The 22795-nt window shown below is 40.9% G+C and overlaps 2 protein-coding genes across 2 annotated transcripts; one reads left to right on the top strand and one right to left on the bottom strand.

Moving 5' to 3' along the window:
- Positions 1-3451: 3451 nt before the first annotated feature.
- Positions 3452-20458, top strand: SNW1 (SNW domain containing 1). The gene is made up of 14 exons (XM_010711779.4): positions 3452-3608; positions 4130-4283; positions 6428-6589; positions 11833-11928; positions 12023-12129; positions 12728-12832; positions 12926-12995; positions 13703-13768; positions 14989-15105; positions 15440-15581; positions 17173-17269; positions 18331-18448; positions 19456-19619; positions 19698-20458. The coding sequence occupies exons 1-14, from the start codon at positions 3595-3597 to the stop codon at positions 19900-19902; spliced, it is 1617 nt and encodes a 538-aa protein (XP_010710081.1). The 5' UTR covers positions 3452-3594; the 3' UTR covers positions 19903-20458.
- Positions 20368-22774, bottom strand: SLIRP (SRA stem-loop interacting RNA binding protein). The gene is made up of 4 exons (XM_010711778.4): positions 22641-22774; positions 22465-22523; positions 21882-21989; positions 20368-20519 (listed from the first exon to the last, which is right to left on the bottom strand). The coding sequence occupies exons 1-4, from the start codon at positions 22723-22725 to the stop codon at positions 20460-20462; spliced, it is 312 nt and encodes a 103-aa protein (XP_010710080.2). The 5' UTR covers positions 22726-22774; the 3' UTR covers positions 20368-20459.
- Positions 22775-22795: the final 21 nt, after the last annotated feature.

The following is a 22795-nucleotide window of genomic DNA, read 5'->3' as shown; positions in this document are numbered from 1 at the left end:
CCTGTATAAGGCTTGATAGATGTGCAAAGCAACATGGAAGATAGAAAGCAAAATGACTTACCTAAAGCTAATTCCAGAAAATAATGTAATGTACTCCCACAGGTCACCTGCAGGGCCAAACCCACCCACGTCTCTCATCCAGTCTTAAATGGACACTGACAGATTTTGCCTTTGTCTCAGCAATTGAATGCACAGAGCTGACTCTGGGAGCCATCCAATTTTAGGTTATAGTCTTCTTTCAGATTATATTGTACAAGGCCAATATTTGGATGAGACATCTCTCGAGATAAAAATGCCCATTGCCCCAGGTCATGCAGTTCATGCAAGTCAGTAACGAAGGTTGTCTGAACGTGACAACAGAAAGAGAAGTGCTGCTTGGAGAGCAGTGCTTTATGTGAGCTGCAAAATCCACTTGTACTACTTTTTTATCCCTCCCTGCAAGAATCAAAGCCTTTGCTCAACACTGTTGCCCAATGTCAGTTTAGACAACTGCACTCCACCTCCATCCCCTCTCTTATAATTTCTGCTGGCAAAAAAAATTCCCTTGACTTTGCTTTCTAAAGATGCTGGGAAGCTTCAGCAGGCCACCACATCCCCTGTCCAAGAGGATATTTATTAGCTGTGAGTGGAATGCATAACCATGTTTGCAAAACCGTACTAACAGAAAGGTGTTACAGAAGCATCTGAGATTATTTTTGCCTATCTGCAAAATTTTACTCCTCTAAAAATTATAATGAATATTAGAAATTAAACCAGTCTCCCTTTAAGTCATTCCAGATAATACAGACACGGCTTAAAGAATTTAAAGATTCCTCCAAAAGAACTAATCTATATAGACCTTCTGAGCTTTTTCCCCCAGCTATAATTATTCTTTCTGAATACTGCCTGTAACCCCAAAGAAGAGCAGGGGTTGCTGATGTTGCTGAACTTTTCCATCTAAATAAATCTCTTCTTTTCCACTGTTTAGCATCTTATCTGTGGCATAAATTATCCCTTGAGTTAAGAAGTGTCATTTATTTTGATCATTTTTATTCCACAACGCTCAGTGACTATTAGGTATACAGGTATCTGATATTAGCAATAGCTTATTACATTACTTTGTATTGTCATCTTCACTTGTTACAAGATATTTCATGAGCCATTTAATTCTGCATTTGCAAATGTGGAAAGTGCTGAAGTAGATAAAAGATGATGGAGAGGATTTAACAGCCTAAAAGACTCCTACTCCAAAAGACTCCTTGGAATGCACCAGAAATATACACTACAGGAAGTGTTCTCAAAACCAGCTGTGGTATTCTGGTATTCACATGGAACTAAAAATGTCCCCACTGACAGCCAAGCCAAGGATGAAGTGCCTGAATACTTTACTCACCACACAAAAGATTATTTTGGTGTACTTGTGGAAATTGATGCACGTGTAGATCTGATAGCGTTCCTGCCCAGAAACGTTAAGCAAAAAAGATCATGATAAACCAAAAATGAATTAATCTCTCTTTCCTAAGGAGACGTATACTTTGGAAAAATGGGTTAAAGAATCTCAGATCCATTCCTTGCTTAATGTTTCTTTTTATCAAAGAAGAATCAGCCAGAGCTGGCATCTCTGAATCATAACTGAGTCTGGTGCACACAAAGCCCAGAACTAGAAGATATGTGAAGATGCATGGAAATGATCAGCTCACAGAGCTGGGAGAGAATATTAAGTTTTCTGTGGGGCATGATGTTTCACCTGGCTGTTCATGTACAGGTCCACACACCCCAAGCTTGCCTCGAGGAAATCTTGTAATACTGACAGCATCTCCTCCCAGAATGCTTTCAGCTTTGATTAGAAGGTAACAAAGGATAAAAAAATAAACAAACACTTTTCACAGTTTTCCAAAGGTTAATCATTCTCTTTGTTAAGTGTTTCTGCCTAATTTCTCATTTGAATTTCTCTGATTTCCTGTTTTCCAGGACAACACATTCTGTACTTAACCTCCACTCCTACTTCCTGATATAAAAGTTTGCATGATGTGGTATTAGTAAACCAGTAAACATGCTGGTTTTAAGAATTTACCTGCTTCCAACAAATGCTGCTTTAAACCAAAGTTTGAAAGTTCCATTCTGGAAACGTTGAAAAAAATTCAAATTTTCCAAACTTTCTACCTTGACTTCATAGTTTCTCTAAAAAATATATTTCAGTAAACATTTTTGTCCAATTAAACCATTTACATCAGCATTTTCTAGTTTTGACACGCAACAGGTCATGCAGTGCAGGAACAAGAAGTCATCCACAGCTGGATTAGCAGCACGGGCCTAAAATACAGGCAGAGATGAGTTTACAGAGCCATAGGATTTTGAATAAGCTTCATCATACCATACGGTCTGGTCTATACTGTGCTATGAACCCTACATGCACGTAAACTCTACATTAACTAATTTGCACATGAAAAGCGAACCACAAAAAAAAAGCAGGTTCAGGTGAAATAAAGCGTTGAAAAAAGAACTGGTGCTGCTTATAGCCAAGGCAGCTATAAAGATCTGCAAACGCAAACAGCCTACTGTCTGCATGGAGAGGGCAACCATGCAGCTGTGAGACTGAGGAAACCAGCACAGGAGCAGCAGCAGACTGCCCACGTTCTATTTTAGATTGTGTCTGCCTTACAGGTTGCGCTGCAATAGACCCCAATGCTGTGTATTTACACACAGTGATAGACGATGCCCAGGAAGAATCAGGAACACAGGAGGGAGAACAAGTCATTCCTCAGCTCCAGACAGGAACAGGGAAAGGGCTCCTGACCGGGAGCAGAACTGCCAGACAACAGCAACTCTGCTGCTAAATGACTGACAGGAAAGGGTAGGAGAGATGGCAGGTGAGCTTTGCTCGGGACAATTATTGATTAACGATGTATGTCACAGTCTCGTATCCTCAGTTTTGTCTGAAGAACTCCTGAGAGGCCAGCTGTCCCGGAGAGAAGGCGACATCTCTGTCTCTCGCAGAGACGGTGACAGAGCCGCTGCCACCAAAGCAGAAACCCCAAACCCAACTCCCAGCGGAGACAAGGAGCGCTTTGGCACAGGACTGCAACAGGACCTCCTTATCCCTCCTCCAGCCTTCCCTTCCTAGAAATTCCGGCGGGTGGACGCGGGCTGCAGGACAGCGGGCAGCGCGCACAAACCGGGACACGGGAGGATCCATTTGAGGATTGGGGAGCATTATTTCACGGTGCGTGCGGCAGAGCGCCGGCACGGGCTGCCCAATGGGATCTGTTCACCGCAATCTTCAAATGCCGCCTGGACGTTAAACCACACGCACGCAGAGGGCCCCGCAGCCTCCCCAGCCCCGCGGCTCCACACGGCGCCACGCAGCGCCTGGATGCAACGCAAAGCTGCGCTGCGCTGCGCCGCGCCGCGTCACGCGCTACTCCCCATCCGCCGCACTCCGCACGCGCACCGCGGACCTCCCAGCAACCACCGCGCCACCGGCGTGAGCACGCGCCCGTTGCGCAGTGTGCCGTTTCCCTGACTACAACTTCCAGCTGCTCGCTGCGGCGCACGCGCATCAGCGGCGCGCTTCCCCCCCGCCCCGCGGCCTAACTCCGAGCGAGCGGCGGCAAGATGGCGCTCACCAGGTGCGTCCCCCGGCCTCCCGCGCCGTCCCTGTCGTGGTGATGAGGCGCTGTCGGCGCTCGGTCCGGCGCCGGGTGCGCGGCCTGGCGAGCGACCTCTCCTGGATGCGGGCCGGGCCGGGCCCGCGGGAGCTGCCAGCGCTGCCCGCTTTGTGCGGCCTAGAGCGGGACGGGGCCTCCGCACCGCTGCGTGCTTCGGCGGGCCTCCGCGCGTTTTCTGAGGGGAAGGATTCGGGCCGGTGTGGGGTATCTGTTCTCTTTTCGGCTTTTCCTTTCCGTGTTACGAGCTGCTGCCCGGGGAGCGCGGCTCCGCGGCCCGCTCTGCCGTACCGTACGCTTCCTGGTGATGCGCGGAGGGCGGCGGGGTGCGTGAGTGCGGCGTGCCCAGCCGGGGAGTGGGAGTTTGACTTTGTGACAAGGTGTTCGCTTGGGGAGAACTGCTCGCGGGTTTGTCTGCGGGAATTCACCTTGCTAAGTTACCTTTTTATGTGTCTTTTTTTTGGTGGCTGTCTGGGGATGTGCAGTTTTTTGCCAGCTCCAACCCAGCTGTCCCAAGACCAGCTAGAGCTAGAAGAAAGAGCGAGGGCTCAGAGATCCAGGCAGACTGCTCTGGTCTCATCACGAAGGGAGCCTCCCCCGTACGGCTACCGGAAAGGATGGATTCCGCGGACGCTAGAGGTAGGTGTTTAAACTCTCATCGTACTAAGACATCTGTGCTAGCAGTGATAAAAGTGTGTTTTTCCAAAGCAGAGATAAACTGTTAAGTATCCTGAGATTATCACGGGGAGTTGTGCAGGTCTACATGCAGAATTTCCATCCAGACTACTGCATTCTTTGTTTGGAGGAAGTTGTTCCAGTTCATGTAGTTACTTGAAAAGTTTGGTGGTAAGCAGCAAATGTTAGAGTTTCTTCTCTTCCGTGGTTGTCACTGTGGTAATGTGGAACTAGGTCTGTGACCCCTTCTATTTAAGGCGTGTGAATGCAGTGACCCTCCAAGAATGACACCCATACCATCCCTTTATCATTATTTGTTAAATATGTGCCCGGATTACAGGTGGAATAAGTGAACGGGTGCATAGCAAAGAAGAGAATGCTCATGTGTTCTGTGTTCTTAGGGTAGCAATAGATAACTGCTGTTGGGGGGTGGTAAGGGAGAGAAACTTGTGGGAGTGCTGGATAAGGTGACCTAAAGCAGTAGTTCTAGTGGTTCTCTAAAATAAAATACTTTTATGGAATTTGAGCTTTTAATAAAGGTCATGGTATTGAAATAGATAGTTCAGTTTTCTCCTTAGGCTGCTCATTACTAATGCTACTGTTTGAGTACTTATTCTAAATGTTAGGGGGAAAAAAAAGAAAAAAAAAAACATTTAAGTTAGTTCAATCAGTTTCCAGCATTGCTGGGCCAGAAAATGCTGCATATGTCAGAAAGATTGCTAGAGACTTCCCTTTTTGCTTCATAGACAAAAACAAATTCTTAAAGAATAGTAATTGCTTGCAGAGTATAGTCTTTATCTGGTTATCCAGAAATGCCATAATTGAAAAACAGCATCTATTCTTAATAGATTTGGTCATGTAGAAAAATCTGAGGGATAGCTGGATTTAGTTCTGGACTATACTTGAATATTGATTCTGTAGCTAACTGTTGAACATGGGGCATCCAGTGGAAGGCTTTAAACAACCAAAGTTGAATTTTAGTGTGCGCTTAAGACTACCATGAGCATGTGCTGCTTTGGAAAGAAATGTTCTGCCCACTTATTCCAGTCTCACCCGTGCTGCCTGCTGCAGTGGTGTTAACTGTTTGGTCTCATGGTGAATGTGTGGGGGATCAATCTACCCAAGACAGCCATCCTTTCTCCTTGGTCTGGTTTGCTGTCAGGTAAAATCAAAGCCATTGCAGCAGGGTGAAAGGAGACAATAGTGCTGCTTAGAGAAAATGCCTCCTTTGGAGAACTGCTTTTGAAATCATAGCCTGAACTTGGTTTAGCAATTGTGTACCAATCTGTTTGTATCTTCAGTGCTAGTGAGTCAGGATGGTCTGCTTAAAGAGGTCTTTAATTTATTCTGCTCCTTAAATGGTCTTGCAGCAAGAAGTAGAACAAGAGGAGAAGTAAACTGTTAAGAACACCAAGCTATTGGTTGCTTGTCCGGTTTTCAAGTCACGTGTCAAAATAAGGGAACTGATAGCTTGGCATTTGTACCATTGTAAAGCTGTGAGTTGCAGGCTTGGGAGTGTTGGAAAGCTTTTTAAATTTTTTCACATAATTATGATAGGATAACTAAAATTACAAGAATAGCAATTTTATGATGAAAATCTCTAGTGGTTCATTTTTGCATGTTTCAGCAGTTGCTTTATTGCAGCAGATAAATTCTAGAAGTTCTAATTAATAACTTGCATGTGAATTAAATACTTGATCATTGACTGCCTGTCATGCTGTACTGCCTGCATGTTCTAGCCATTGATACAAGCAATTTCTCTGAGTAAGGAATAATTCTAGACAGTTTCCTGCAGGATATCTTTGTATTTCCTTTTGACAAGTATAAGCTCTAGTCATCTGTTCTTTTACAAGGCAGAACAGTAATGCTGCTAGGGCATTTTAGCAGTGTTTCATTTTGTTAAAATCAATCCACTGTGCTTTTCTGTTTCCCACCCATGCAAATGTCACAACCTGGTCTAGCACCAGATCTGGAGGGTGGTGGCCCTGCCTGTGGGTTGGAACTTGGTGATCCTTGGGGTCCCTTCCAACCCAGGCCATTATATGATTCTATGGTTATACCTGGTTTTTATCTTTCAGTCATTCTCTACCTTTTTTCTTTTTATGTAGGATTTTGGAGATGGAGGTGCTTTTCCAGAAATTCACGTGGCCCAATATCCATTGGATATGGGGCGAAAGAAAAAAATGTCCAATGCTTTGGCTGTTCAGGTGGATGCAGAAGGAAAAATAAAATACGACGCAATTGCTCGACAAGGACAATCAAAGGACAAGGTAATACTAATTTGAAAAATGTGGATTGTGACATATACACACATACCTGGAGAAGTTGCATGTACGTGTTGTATATACCTGTAGTCACTGGTTTGACATTAGACAAATGAATTACCTCTTTGAAATACATTCCTGTTTTTCTTAAAGTTAAGAGCTAAAATGATGTCAGACAGATGTGAGCATTTAGACTAGGAGGATAGAATGAGCAAGAATTTTGTTGCCGCATGTGTGATCCTGTTTTGCAATTAAAAAGAGGAGATAGAAATGATGAGAATCTCTAAGGAAAACATAACTGATGGCTTAACAGCTTTTATTAGAGGGCTATTGAAGACAAGAAATTGAAAGCAGGCCTGGTCACAGATAGCCTTATTTCAGTGTGGAAAGAAAAGAGGCTAAAAAGTCAGAAAACACAGTTTAGCTTTCAGAATACTGAAATGCATCTTATGCTTTACTAATTTAGTATTTGAAGCTCCTGGCTGCTTTTTAAATAAGTTGCAGCAGAAAGTATTGCTGGTGCTTATATAGCAAAAATCTTGTGTTCGGTGATTTCACTGAGTTTAATGGGACCCAACTTTCATCTCCCACCTGCAGTAGTCTTTCTAAAAACAAAGAGGTTATATTTTGTCTTGTGCAGTTCAAACTAGTGTTGATGAAACAGTTTGCTTGGGTCTTCCAAGTTCCTTTCGTGGAGTATCTTCTTTCTGCTTTTTCAAATATAATGAAGTGGATTACATTATTTTTTTTATTTTTTCTGATAAGTGTTGGTGACTGGAAATGAGGCATGACCAAATGTTTGATGAGCTCCTTGTTATAGAGAGCATCTCCTGTAAGGAATAGGGCAGCTCAAACAAATGAAAACATGGTGATTATTGTAATTGATAGATGTGAATAGTTGTTTTCAAGTAATATTTCGGTTTCTCATCCTTTAATTTGTCTTGAAAAGCTTATGGTCTGTAATATGCCTCTTAATGCTTATGAGCAAGGAGAGGAAGCTAGCTAAATAGAAAAACAGAAGGTGACCATTACCTCACAAACAAAACAGGGCGAGCATTTGAGGAATATCAGTGGGATTCTTTGATTAAAATGGGCTTTTTTTTGTTTTAACTTGATCCTACAGTTGCTAAAGTTGCAGAGTTAATGTCAATAGGATTTCATGTTTAACTAATATTCAGCTGAGTGTTAAAAGTGTTACAAGTTGTATATCCTCGTCTCATGCATCTTAACTTACTGCAGCACCTCTGGAAGAAGAAAGAGTTCATATAGATCAGTCAAACTCTGTTATATGGATGGGGAGCAGTCTGAGAGAAAACAAACTAAATATTGAGGGGATTCACACTGGGTTCTAATCAGACCTTATGTAGCATCTTGAAATATTTGTCAGGAGAAGGATGCTAAAATATTAATGACAAAAAAGAATTTGGTGACACTGAATACTTGATAAATAGAAATTTTACTTATACCAAAATGGAAAAAAAAATAATAATAATTTTGAGAAGAGTAGATGGGAAGTGACAGTCATACCTGTTTTAGGGAGAAAGCTTTAGGACAAATAAAAAGGGGGGGGGAGAAGGTATCGTTAAACCCAAAACCTTTACAGCTTTGTCAGAGATAGATTTACTTATAAGATCAGATTTAATTTTAATATAATAGGCTTGTTCAGATTTGAACATCAGCATCTAAATATATTTGAGAAAAATATTAGAAATTATAATAAACTTCAGGGAAAAAAAAAAGACCAATCTCCTGCTGTGTGTTATTTGGTTCAGAATTAGGGAAATACTGTAAAGAACAGGTCTTCACAGTAGTGTGCCTCCAGCATTGCTTTCATCTGCTAAAGAATGTCACATAAAAGCTTAGAAGAGCTTGGTAAGTGCTATGGGAAAACTAGGAGAGTTGTAGTAAGTTTAACTTCATGCTGTTAACGTTTGTCATATCAGTTCCATGAAGATCTGTACCAGCATTCGATAACTGACTCATCTGTTAGATTTGTATAAAGAAGCAGGCAAAGTTCTCGCTTTCTGGCCATACTTATTAGTGTGGCATAGCTGGGTAGCTGTTCCAAAACTGGGCTCTGTTAGCAATTGAACTAGAAGTAGGGTTTCCTAGCTTTTTTTCTCTCAGCTCTTCCTTCTGGAGCAGTTTAATTCTAACTGCACCCAGCTGGATGTAAATGCTGAGATTAAAGACGAGTTGTTGTGATTCAAGGAAGAGCAAAGTTGTGGGAAAATACAGTATTTGAAACAATTTCACTGGAAGTAACAAGTATTATTGCTTGATTTGTTTTGCAGAGGACCTGATAAAGTATTGGTAAATATGTCATAGGGAACTATTCCTCAGTGATCTGGGATAAGCTGAATAATGTTTTCTGTGTGGTAGAACTTTCAGTAGTGCATATTAGTAGGATTACATACGGACATTTTATTATCCTGAGAGCAGCAGCTGTAATTCAAATATTTCTTCAATTCTAATACTTAGAGCTAAGAGAAACAAATACTTAACAGACTACCAGGAACAAGAAGGATTTTTCTGATGCTATTCTGTGAATTACTTGTTTGGTTTGAGTTAAGAAGCAGATTTTGCTTTTGCAACAATTTATGGCTTATTTGAGGTTGAATTTAGTATTCTGCCTTCTTGTAGAGGCAGCAATTCCATCATCCAGACCCTGTATCTGGGTGGCTTGTCAGCAGTTTGTACTGTTGCACTGGTTCATCTCTTTTGCATCTGTTCCTTTACATATTTAAAAAATAGTTGCTTCAGAGAATTTTCCTTGAAAAATGCTGACATGATTGAGATTGCCTTCTCCAAACAGAAGGCTTGTCAGTCTGACATTCTGCTAGATAGGAAATGCTGGATAATGTTGATGAATCTGGATGTATGACCTTACATATCTGAGGATGAAGTTCTACGCTGTTATCCAGAGGAATAGCAGAGGAAGGGCTTTCAGCACTAGCTGTGTCATGAGCTCTTGAGAGTTCTTCCAGTTCTTCCTCTGCTCTTGACTGAAGTCAGGCTGAAGTAGTGCTTGGAGCATTGATAATTGACATGCACATTGGTGAGACTGATACACTGTCTCCTTATTGGGAGAAAAAAGGGATGTAATTGCTTACTGTGTTGTTATTAGGTCAGTAAGGGAACTGAACTATTAAGTCTGTTACTTTTTTTTAACGGCAAGAATGGTTTTTCTTTGTGGCCCAAGGCTGTGGCTTAGATGTTAATGGAGAAGAAAAGAGCAACAAGCCTTATCTGCAGTTTACTCTCATTATTGTGAATTCAGTTGAAGCATTCACAAGAGAGCAGTTCCACGCTTGTAGGAACTCCTGTCACAGCAATAGGACAGGTTAAGAGACCATGAACTGAACGAAAATAATGTCAGAAGCATTCCCTACTCATAACATTATTTGCCTTCTTGGTGGAGCTTGGTTTGAGAGCTTGCTGCTAGATTTCCCGCAGTACGTTTGCTAGGCTTCCAACCAGATAATTATAATGGCTTCTAAAATGGTCTGTACTCTGTATGGAGAAGTCATTCTTTGATGAAGAAGGTATTCAATCTGCCACACTTAATAGTAGCTCCTTGACAACAATTGGGATTGATGAGAGCTACACAGGGCTGCTCTGGATAGATAGAATAAAATGTATTGAGGAGAGATGTTCTGAGTGTTAAATTAAGAACCTGCTGTTAAGATACATGCCTCTATACATTGTCTTTTGGAACTGTGAATGTGACTGATGGCTAAACCCTACCATGAGCTACTTAGGTGAAATTGTTCTCTTTCTCATGGCATGTGGCATGCAGATTTCTGGTTGCTGCCTGAAACAGAAAAGGATTTGCTGTCTGTACCAAAAACTGAGCATTTAATTTGTAGCTAGAAGGCTATTCTGCTTTTCAGGCTAGTGTTTCCTTTTAAATTCCCTACATGAAAATAGTAGGGTACTAGCATATTAGAATATCAAGCTGTTCCAGTCTCCTTACCCTGGATCAATAGGACTTCTGAATATTAATGTTAAAATAAGATAATGTCTAGAAGAACCACACAGTGGTTCTATCTATGCCAGCTCAAAAAAGGACTCCAGTTAGAACATGCAGTCATATCAGTTCTTCAGATTTTGATGGAGACAAAAAAAAAACAAAATCTGGTATTCCTAGGCAAATTCCATCAGTGTTACTGATTTTATTATTATTTTTTTTTATTCCCCCTCTTCCCCCCCCCCACACACATTGCTGCAGCTTTTCTTTTGTGTGCAATATTGTATGGTTTAACTAGTTCATGGAGCTCAACTGTACCTCATTATGTGGTAGTTTTGAGAGAACCTCTTAGGCTTTTTTCTTCTTCTGCCTTCGGGGTAATCAGAGTTCTTGCAGCATCCTTGGTTCTTCATGCAGCAAGACATTTGGATTTAGAGTTGCATAGAGAAACGCTGCTCTTCAGGTCTCCTTCATTTTGAGATGCTGCAATATTATTGTTACTAATCTAAAGGATGAAAATGTTAGCAGCGTTGGATGAGAAGCAGTAAATGGCTTTTGTGTGCCAAAATAATACTGAGGCAGAAGGTCAGCTTCCTAGTTAGACGTGGGCTTTATATAAGCTTTAAATAATGACTTAACTCTTTGAAGACTTTCTGATGTTACTGTAATGGATAAATGTGAAACGTTAATGCAACACAATGGAGTTTTTTCCCTGTACTTATCTAATTATGTTCTTTCAGTGTATTTCAAATTGGGCCTCCAAAGCTAGTGACACCCAGTTGCATACTGTGTGAAGACTGAACACCCATGTAAGGGAGAGTGTTTAGAACAGAGTTCTCAAATTTTCCAGGAACATACAAGTGAAATGAAAAGAATCTAAATGCTTAAAAAAAAAAAAAAAAAAAAAAAAAAGGCATATATGAAATTAAGTTAGCCTTGGAGGCAGGAAAAAAAAAATGCAAACTTTGTCTGCTTTGGATTCTGAAAAAGGAAAAATGTGGGGAAAGGAAGCAGCAGTTTGTGCCTAATCTGAGCTCTGAGAGTGATTTTCATAATTGTATTCAGTTAGATTGGTTTCTGTGATTATCTCATCTGTAAATTGGGACAAAGAGTGTTACCTTGTTCTGTGGAAGTCACTGAAGAATGTGTAATTGTAAGGTATTTATTTTTGTATACAAGCTTTAATTAGTATCTAGCCTTTAATCTAGGGCTGAAGTACTGATTTTTAAATTTTATTTATTCCTGTTTTCCAGCACTAATAACATGTGTTGTCTTTTAGATTATTTACAGCAAATACACGGATCTTGTGCCAAAAGAAGTCATGAATGTGGATGATCCTGAACTGCAAAGACCAGATGAGGAGACAATTAGAGAGGTGTTGTATGCACTGATGTGCCTAGTTTACCAGAAGTATATTGTATGTCTTGTGTGTTTCAATGAGATGCGGACTGTGGTGTTTTCTTCTTCAGATAACAGAGAAGACGAGAGCAGCCTTGGAGAAGTCAGTGTCCCAGAAAATTGCGGCCGCTATGCCAGTTCGAGCGGCAGACAAACTGGCTCCTGCGCAGTACATACGGTGTGTAGCGCTGGTGCATGCATCAGATGTTAGGTACAGAATTAGGATGTTCCCTGACACTCAAGTCTATCCTTCTGGAGGTACTACAAAGCTAGTTCGTGTGTTATGAATTAACCTGCTCATGATAATTTAGTTTGAAGCGTGTTGAAGTATGTCTGAGTGTATCATGAGTGGTAGCACTTCTAGTGGCTTATTGCCTTAGCAGTAAAAACAGATTTGTCAGGGAGGACTGTGGATGAAGTAGTTCTGGAAATAGGTTCCCTACTGGGAGATTCAAGCTAAAACCAAGTTTGTTGCAAGATTCATCCTGTAAATAAGTTCAGTTGAAAGAATTTGTAATTATCAGGAAGCTAGTACTTGTGATAACTTTGTGAATCCAGGTTTAAACAGGAGAATAGAGCCCTGAGGAGGTGCATTCTATACGTATAGACCAAGTGTTCTCTGTGAGGTTACTTGTTCCTGGCATTTACAGTGGAAATGTCTTTAGTTGGTATGGATAAAGTTAAAATGCAGCCAGAGCAGTGAACTGAGGGAAAATGGTGGTAGGAAGGGAATACCTGGCTGCCTGCAAAAAGCTGAAGCACTCCATTTTATTCAGGTACACTCCGTCTCAGCAAGGTGTTGCCTTCAACTCTGGAGCTAAACAGAGAGTTATTCGGATGGTGGAAATGCAGAAAGACCCCATGGAACCTCCAAGATTCAAGTAGGTATTCAAAACTTCTTCATAGCAAATAAAACATTCTGAAGTGTATTTCCATATGATGTTCTGATTGCGTTTGTTTTGTTAATTGTTCAGAATTAATAAGAAGATTCCACGTGGACCACCTTCTCCTCCAGCACCTGTGATGCACTCTCCTAGTAGAAAGGTACAAAATACCATAGCTACCTTCTCACTTCCAGCTTCTAGGTGGAATCCCGAAGTCTACATTGATCTAGTTCATTTCTGTGTACTTTTTCTTCCTTTCTGTCCTTGTGATATTTTAAGTGACAGATTTGGTGCCTGGTACAGCCTCTTCTATTTTATTTATTTATTTTTTCATTTGGACAGTTCTGAAACTACCTCTTCTCCTACATAACTTGTCAAGGGTAGACATGCGTAGGTTTGCATTGCAGGACTTGTCTGTGGCACAGGCGAGTAGACTGAGGCTGTTAAAGTCTGCTCATTCTACTCTTAGAAAAACAATGGGGCATTTCTTGTATTGAGAGGGATTGTCTTCTCTCAGAGGTATGTGTAGAGATTCTTCAGTTTCCTACAACTTGAACTGCCATTTAATGTTCAAATGTTAACAACCTGACTGTAAGTTTTAAGCTGTGTGGTGAAAGTTTAGGTATAGCTAAATAGCTATACCATAACTTTTTTCTATGTTAGCAGAGGTACAATGCAGGAACATTTAATTCCTGCTAGGAAGGGTGGTTGGTTTTTTTTTCTTGGTTTGTCGTTTTGTTTTGTTTTGTTTGTTCCAGTGAGTGCCCTGAAGCTCATTAATGTCAATGGTACTACAGTTGCATTTGAGAATGGAAACAGTATTTCCTTTTGCTGTAAAACTAAAGATTATTTTCTCACTTAAATCAGATGACTGTGAAAGAGCAACAAGAGTGGAAAATTCCTCCATGCATTTCAAACTGGAAAAATGCAAAGGTAATCAAGTTGTCATAAAATCACCTTTCAAATATTAGACTTTGCTGTTAGACATACTATTCAATTATATACTGGTTTTAAACACCTAGAGTTAGATAAACTGGTTTCTTCCAGCACAGAGAATACACAGTTGTACAGCTCAGATTTTTTTTCCTCTCTGGTGCATTACAGTTGTCGAAATGACAACAATGTAGAACTGAGAATACATGGCTGAGAAAAGGAGAAAAATGATATTAGTTAAAATCCCCATAATAGTGCTGTATGTGGAGCAAACCAAAGTCTCTGGAGCTGATACAGTAAAGCCATCTGAACTGAAAAGGAAAGGGAACTTCTTAGAGAATCAAGCAGGTTTCTTTTTAATACTAGTCTGAATGTCCAGCAAGTTATCCTTCTTGCGTTCTTATACAATTAATTTTCATTATAGGCTAGCTTAGCTATTTCTTGTTTGAGTAGTTATGTTTTATACCTTTGTTTTTATCAGCTGGTAAGTTTACATTCAGAGGGAACTGAGAACTTAGAACATGCTGCAATGACCAATCTAGTTCTTGAACTTAAGCTGTTGTTGTGAGGCAGTCTCTTCAAACAGGGAAAGGACAAGCTGCATGCACTGATGTTATTTTTCCTACCCCAACACAGCTGCATCACTGGGACTGACACTAATTAGTAGATCAAATTTTAGGTTACAGATGCTAAAACCAAAGCATAAATTTTGTAGAGTTATCTGAAGAATCTTAAAATATCTATAGATACTTCCAGATTTCAGCTTCTGAAGGCATAGCAGGCATCTAGTGTCTCTTGCTTTTTCTTGCAGCCTTGGCCCTTAATTTCTCATTTTTGAGTCAGCTGATCTCTTAATAGCTGAACTCTTAATGAAAACATTTCAGGGAAATCAAGTTTTAAATACAAATGGTAAAACTACTTAGGAAAGCTGTCATCTACAATTCTTAAAGCAAAAGGCGGAGCTTAATCAGAAATTCATTCTCATTCATACTTGAAGGGAAAGTGTGACCTAGATTTGGGGTGGGGATGGAATTGGAGGGAAGCTTTGTATTGCCTGATGTGAATTTGGAGTACATCTAAAGAAAGTCCGTGGAGGTAAATTAATGATTGGCTGAATTCTGTGATAGTGTATTTTTTTGTTGTTTTCTTACCCAATAAATGTAATAAAGTTTGCTATTAAAAACCTTGCTAATTTCTGTAACTGCCTGCCTCCCCTTTAGGGTTACACCATCCCATTAGACAAGCGTCTGGCTGCAGATGGAAGAGGACTGCAGACTGTTCACATTAATGAAAACTTTGCCAAGCTTGCTGAGGCTCTCTATATAGCTGACAGAAAGGTCAGATGGTTGTTTAAATTGTTCTGTTCCATGTGGTTTTACCTTTATTATGTGTTTAATTCCTTGGGAAAATCAGCTGGGAGAGAGCAATAGCTTTTTCAGTCTGTCCTGCTTCTAGGTTCCTGTAACATTTTTATCCCCAGTATGGTTGAATCAGTGGTTCAGCATGGATTAAATTATTGGAGGTCATGTCTGTTGTTCCTCTGCTTGAATTGTGATATTTTTCTGGTCTTGAACTTCAACTATAGGACTCAATTCTTCCCGTTTATCGTGTAACTCCAGTGCAGAAGATCTGCTGCACCCCAGGTGCTAACTAGGGGTCTTATGTGTGCAGGCTCGTGAGGCTGTGGAGATGCGTGCCCAGGTGGAGAGGAAAATGGCTCAGAAAGAAAAAGAGAAACATGAGGAAAAGCTCCGAGAAATGGCCCAGAAAGCAAGAGAAAGAAGAGCAGGGATCAAAACCCACGTTGAAAAAGGTACATTTCTTTGTTACTGAGATACTGTGGGGTTGTCTGTTTTTTTTTTTTTATACTCTCTGAAGCGTAGGTTTGCAGAAATAACCTGAGAAATTAAAATACCCAAATGTTAACTATAAATGTAACATCTGGTTTTTACATCTTTCCTTGAACAGCCAATGTGTTTGCTTAATTTGTGGGGATCTGAATTTCAACCTCAGGTTTAAGGAGATTGTTTAGAAATTGATCACTATAACTGTACAAAGTAATGGCTTTCATGGACTGTTCCAATTTGATTTCTTTTTCAGGAAAGGCTTGTTTTGACTTTGTCTATGAGAACTAAGATGATAAATGCAGTATTCTGTCTCTGATGTTGTTATAATTGGTCTTAAAAAGAGGTAGCTTTGGCTAGCAGGCTCAGAATCTAATAACCTAACTAAATCATACCGTTGTGGTGTCTTATGTGTTGATTGAAGTGACATTTCAGAGATCAAGGTGCTGAACTTACAAAGCAGTTCTCTTAATGTCACTTAAAGGTGGAGAATATGATCATATACTGCAGCTGGAATGGACTAACCTGTTTCCAACAGTACAGGCTGAGAACTAGCAGGCTGCAGAGCAGATCTGTTGAGAAGCACCTGGGAGTCCTAGCGGACAAAATGCTGAAGAAAAGCTAGCAGCATGCCCTGGCAGCAGTATTCCTAGGGGCTCCTAAGCTGCATCAGCAGGAGTGCAGCCAGAAGGACAAAGGAAATAGTTGTTTTTCCTTTACTGGTCATGTGCTAGACTGCATCTGGAATAGTGTCCACTTAAGAGACTCTCAGTTCAAGATAGGCATTGATGAACAGGAATGACTTCAGTGGAGGGTCACCAAAATGGCCAGGTGGCCAGAGCATCTGTGTGGTGAGATGCTGAGAGAATGAAGCGTGTTCTGCCTGCAGAAGAGAGAGCTTGCTGTTAACCTAATGTCAGGCTTCCTATGGAGAGATCAACAGCTACACCGTGGAAAAATGAGAGTGGTTAAAATCTCAAGTGGGTACTTCCAACAGTGTAGGAGGAGAAAAAATTTTCATCAGGACAAAAAACAGTGGAACAGGTTGTCCAGAGAGGTTGAATGTCTATCCATGGAGGGTTTTCCAGGGGAAAGCTCAGAGCAACATGGTTTGATTTCAGCATTCATCTTGCTTGGAGCAGATTAAAGTAGACATTGTATTCCAGCCCAAGAGATTTGGTGATAAGGAGTCACAGAATGTTCTTCAAGATGTCTGTGTTTGAATGGCATTTTTATACTAATGTGTAACACAGAAGAGGGTATGATACAATCATCAGCAGGTATTTAGAGTGTTAATTTGTAGATGGACAAAATTCTGAGCTCTTTAAAGTTCAGAAAACGTTGTTGTGTATGTCTGCTGTAGGTCTCTTATCAAGGATGTTTAATTGAGCAAATTACTGTTCTCCTTATGTCCAGTTTGTTTAAAAAGTAACATACAGTGCTAAGGATCGCTTCTCTTTTGAAAATGAATGTTGAGTTGAATGACTGTGCCAATGTCTGTGCTGTAGTTAATTCAGACTTCAGTAGCTGTCTCTAATAAGCAATCTTGCATGTGTTCAGAGGATGGAGAAGCTAGAGAAAGAGATGAAATAAGACATGACCGGCGCAAAGAGAGACAGCACGACAGAAATCTCTCCAGGGCAGCTCCTGATAAAAGGTGAGTCACAAACAAAGAAGCTGCTTTATTACTGTACTAATACAGGATTCCCCACTACAGAAGCTATTACATACAGCTTTCTCCATTGCCTTGACATCGGTGCCTGAATTTTACGTTGTGGAGATGCTCACTGGTGTGAAATGGTACAACTGAGTTAGAGTATGGCAGTGTTCCTGTGATAAGGGCTTAAAGCTCTGTTAACTTTGCTGGCTATATGCAGGAAATAGTTGGATTGCAACCATAATACTTAATGAATGTACAATAAGTATTCGAAGTTGAAAGGAAGTGTGGGGCTAGCCTGTGGTAAATTATAGTCATTAATATAGCACTTGTTTGGAGAACCCATGTCTTTGGAAAGTTAAGCTTAGGTTATCTGCAGTCAAACATATCTGGAAAAATCAAAATTTCTTAAATCAGACAAGAGAAGATTTCATATTTGCTGTTGTTTTGGGTGGGGTTTTTTGTGTCCTTTTAGGGGCAGGAGACGATTGGTTGGTTGGCAGATCCTCAGCATGTTCAGACTTTATTACCATGTTCACAGCAAGGAGGTTGATACCTGTGTCTTCAGCAAGACTGAAATATAATCTATAAGTAGATTTTTCTTGAAACTGTACATTTAAAATGTGTTTAGATTTATGAATGTAAGCTGAAGTAACTTGTTTGCCCAACCTACTGAGATTCCTTGAGGACAAATGGTTTCTGGAGGCTTAAAATCTCTAATATCTTAAAATTAGATTGCCCAGCCTTTCAAGAATATAATTATATTAGTTTGTGCAAAAAAATATGATATTTTAGACCAAATCAGCTTGATATAAATTGCAGATAGTGGAAAGTAAATTTAAATGTCATGCTTAGTCTGAACATAAGTTTCCCAAATGTTTCTTTTCCCAGGAGACAAATTTTAAATGTTACCTAGTGAGAAACAGTACCGGTTAGAATCTGGTAGCTGGGGCAAATAGTTAGCAACTAATAGAGAATCGGGTCGCAATTGAACATTGGGAAGAAAAAAAAAAAAAAAAAAGGTTTATCTGGCTTAATACAACTCAGAATTTTCATTTCAGGTCAAAGCTGCAGAGAAATGAAAACAGAGATATCAGTGAAGTTATTGCACTAGGTGTACCCAACCCCAGGCCATCTAATGAAGTCCAGTATGACCAGAGGCTGTTCAACCAGAGCAAGGTAAAAATACCTTGTCACAGTTGTGTAGTTTTCTGTGAGAACAAGCAAGCATGTTCCAGTGGGCACAGGTAGAGTCCAAAGGAGACCTTGTTTTAATGGATGGTGTGGATGAGCTCTGAGAAATCTCTACTTAATGGGTAGCAAACTGCTAATCTCCCTAATCTGTAGCTGATGCAGCAATCATCGGGATATTCAGAATGTGTAACTGTTTTAAAGTGGATTGGGTCTGTGGAAAGAAAAGTAGGAGAAAAAAGCTATTTTGCCTTCAAGTTGCAGTAGCTTTCTTTTGTGTAAATGTACTGATTGAATAAGGAAAACTGCCCTGAAAGAGAAGCAAGTAAATACTTGCCATTGTCATTAATGTTTATATTATAAAACCTTCTGAATATACAATTAACAGAAACATTTGTCCCTGCAGTTCTTACTATTGAGAGATTAAAAAGAGAGATTAGGCTTTTAGAAGTCCCACAATAGTCCTGCAGTGTATCAGTCATTCTTTTCCATGCCTGTACCGGAAGACTTGTAGGCAGAAGGGAAAGGTGACGAATCAAAATTGAGCAAGCAGGCATCTCTCCTACTTCCATGGCTTACATAAACTTGTGTGAGATTTAGATGAGTCAGCTTAAATCACATTTGCCAGAAATTCTGATTAATATGCATTTCTGTATGGTTGCACTTGGCTATTATAGCCAGCTGTACTTGCAGGGCAGACTGAGACAATAGATTATTCTGAAATATGAGTGGCCTGCAGTCCTTCCTGCTTTCTGGCAGTGTAGAATTGGTCTTGACTGGAGCTTGTAAACATGGTGTTAAGTTGTCTGGACTTAATCTCAGACCTGAAACCACTCATAGCATACGAAGAGCTTGAACTTGATAGAAATAGTAGTAAATCATATAGTAGTCTTTATGTCTGCATGACAGCAAGCCTATATCATGATGTTAAAATAAATTAGCTGAAGTTTGGCACTCATTTACATTACACAGCTGTACACCTTTCTCCTTCACAGGGCATGGACAGTGGCTTTGCTGGAGGAGAGGACGAGATTTATAATGTTTATGACCAGCCTTGGAGAAGTGGCAAAGATATGGCTCAAAACATCTACAGACCAAGTAAAAATGTTGATAAGGATATGTATGGTGATGATCTAGAGACTCGAATTAAGACCAATAGGTAAGAAAATAAAAACAGAATACACTCAATTAGTGTTCTGAAGTCCCAAACACTTGAGTATAATATCTTCTCCCACAGGTTTGTTCCTGACAAAGAATTTTCTAACTCCGATCGTAACACCAGAGGAAGAGGCAGGGACGGACCAGTTCAATTTGAGGAGGATCCTTTTGGTTTGGACAAGTTTCTGGAAGAAGCCAAGCAACATGGTGGTTCTAAACGGCCATCTGATAGCAGCCGCCCTAAAGAACATGAGCATGAGAGCAAAAAGAGGAGGAAGGAGTGAGTGCCTCTGTACCTTGAGTAGCAAAGAAATGGACTACAAGCTTGGACTTCATAAAAAAAAAAAAAGTGTTTTTAATATCACAGAGGTATATAGGGTGATGCCATGTAAAGAAGCAGTTCAGAACTCTTGTGCTGTGTGGAGATGCATATACACACACTAGTTCCTCTACCAAGGACAGTTTCCTATGAAGAATGGAGACTGCCTGGAAATATTTCACAGGGGAACTGTTCTATAGCAAGTTCTCTGACTTTGCTAATTCCCTGTTGCCCAGCATCTCAGGGTAAGAATGTAGCCCCTTCCCACCACCGTGGTTTTATTAAGTAGCTCAAGCTTTTACTTCATTTGTTACAAGCTCTCCCACTGTAAATAATTACTGTATCATGCTGTAATAGATGCTAGAGAGCTTATATCTGCGTTTCTGTGTTGTTCCATAGTTTATTTGAACAAGGAAGGGAAGCAGCTGGATTCTGTTTTAAATCCAATATTCACAGTTTCTCCATATTCTTTATTTCAGTTTCTTTACACTTAGTGAAATAAAGCCTCTTTCCACAGTTCATTCACACTGATTCTCTCTTTTGTTGAAGGTATCTTCTACCTTGCTGTTGTCTGAGAAATAGCTGAAAACAATGGAAATTGTTCACGTTAGGCAAAAACTTTGACTTCTTTTTATTTCTGATTTTCTGAAACATCTGTATGGAAGGTAGACATTAATGTGTGAGAGCAATAGCGACAGCTGCTGAGTCCTGGAAGGAATGTTAAATAAAATTTACTGATAAGATTAGCTGTGGTCATGCAAAACACATCTTAGAAGTTTGGAATTTCAAGTGGAATTAACAGAAGTACTCATTCTGCTTTTAGAGAGACTTGTCTTTTTATTAAAAAAAAAAAAAAAACAACAACAAAACTGCCTTCTATTCCACTAAAAAGAAGCATTTTAGCTCTTGTATCTCCTTTTAACAGTCCTTGGCTTCACTGGTAGGTAAGTAAATATGGGTATCTTGCAACTTCAAGAGTAAAATGGAAATTGAGGATCTCATGCTAAAGACTCACCAGTGGTAGTCACAGTACTTATTTTAGTAATTGCCTACAGCTAACATCCTATGTTATTTTCAACTCAGTTTAACTAGTATTAGCTTGTTGCCTGGCTTATTGCATCTTGAGAGTGAATTCAGTAAACTACTAAAGTTTTGCTTTTCTTCTGCACCATTGTTAACTTCCAGGCCAGCTGTAAGACACCATGCAGTAACCACAACAAAGAAAGGCTTCTGTAGTACGAGCCATTTTAAGCAAAATGCTTTACTGTAATCAACATATTGCAAGACCCCCTGAAGTCTCTTACAAATTGGTTGTACGCTGCTTGTCAGAACAATATGGCCAAATTCATATTGAGTATTTAAAGTCATTAACTGATAATGTCTGCTCCAGCAACCTGCTCGTTGTTCTTTAGCTAGGTCAGCTGAAGCACATGCAAGTCTACAATAAAATCACCTTAGTCATTTACCTTAGTTAGAGACTGTACCAAAAGCAAGCTTCCAGCTGGCACTGCACTGTCACTTGTTTTTACTGGTTTAAAAGCTTAGCTTTGTATTCTGTTATACTCCACCCTCTCCCTATAATGCAAATTTGATGTTGGAGTCTGCTTGCAGAAAACTTTATTACAGCTAGATAAAGGGTTGCATAGCAATTCCTGAAGAATTTTACCGCATCTGTGTTCCTTTAGTTTAGCATAATGGAAAATCTATGTCTGGACATGGTTTCTCTCTGGGTCTATTACGGTTACACAACTCTAAGTAGTCAAGCTGACGTGGTGGAATAAATAACTATAATTTTAGAAACACGTTAGAAGTATACTGAAGTGGCAAAATGCTTAATCTCACTGGAATAAGTATGGCATTAATTTGACGTTACAGCATCCATGAGGGAACAGAATTAAAGACCCAACTCCGTATGCTACTGCACTAAAGGGGTTAAACCATTACCTTGGCGCCTTCCAGTATGTGGGAGTCCTTCTGGAGCACATTCTGAACCTCTTCTGGAGATGAGAATTTAATCCAGCAGTAACGTTTGTGGAAGCCTGTGTCTTTGTCCTAGTTACAGGTTAAGGGAAGAAGCTGGTTACTGTAGGAAGTTTTTACATGGGCTGTTAAATTTTCTATCCACGTCCAATTTAAGGATTCAGAAATAATCAGAGAAATCAGTACAACTGTTCAAAAGTCTGCTTCATACTTTAAAACACGTATTTTCATTGACAGCTGGGAGGGGGCGTGAGCTATTAGAGTGGAATAAAGCAGGGCCGGTAGTCTCAAGTTGTCCTGAACCTTCAGCAGGGATGGATTTTATTCTTTAGAGTGCCCGCTATGACGCTACGTTTTGGGTCTTTAAGAAATGCAACGTCGATCGTTTAGCCAGCCAGGTTAAGAAACAACCACCCGGCTTTCAAAGCCCGCGGCAGACATTAATACTGAGAGGCCTGGGAGAGCCGGTGCTGAGGGGGGCAGAGCCCGCGGGCTGGGTGCAGCAGGGGAGGCCGGGGGACTGCGGGGGGCAACGGCGGATACTTACGAAGGGCAGCTGGCACCTCTGCACCGACCCGAACTGGGAGAAGTACTCCTTCAGCTCCTCTGCGGGAGAAACGGACGCATGGTTACTCGGCCCTGCGCCATAGGGGACGGAGCCGTGGCAGCCCCAAGTGCTGGGAGGGGGGGGGAGGGGTAGGGAGTGAGTCGCCGCGCACTCACTGCTCGATACCGTCCAGGGAACCTCGGCCACGAAGATGTCGAAGATCCGCCGGGACTGCCGAGCTGCCCCACGCGCTGCCGCCATCTTGTGAGCCGCGGCGTTCCCCCGCTCCGCCCCGCCTCGGCAGCGCGCGCCGTCCGACCGCGGCGGCGCA

Source organism: Meleagris gallopavo, chromosome 5 (genome assembly GCF_905368555.1).
Source record: "Meleagris gallopavo chromosome 5, MGAL_WU_HG_1.1, whole genome shotgun sequence".
Lineage (NCBI taxonomy): Eukaryota > Metazoa > Chordata > Aves > Galliformes > Phasianidae > Meleagris > Meleagris gallopavo.
This window is presented reverse-complemented; position numbering and strand designations above follow the sequence as displayed.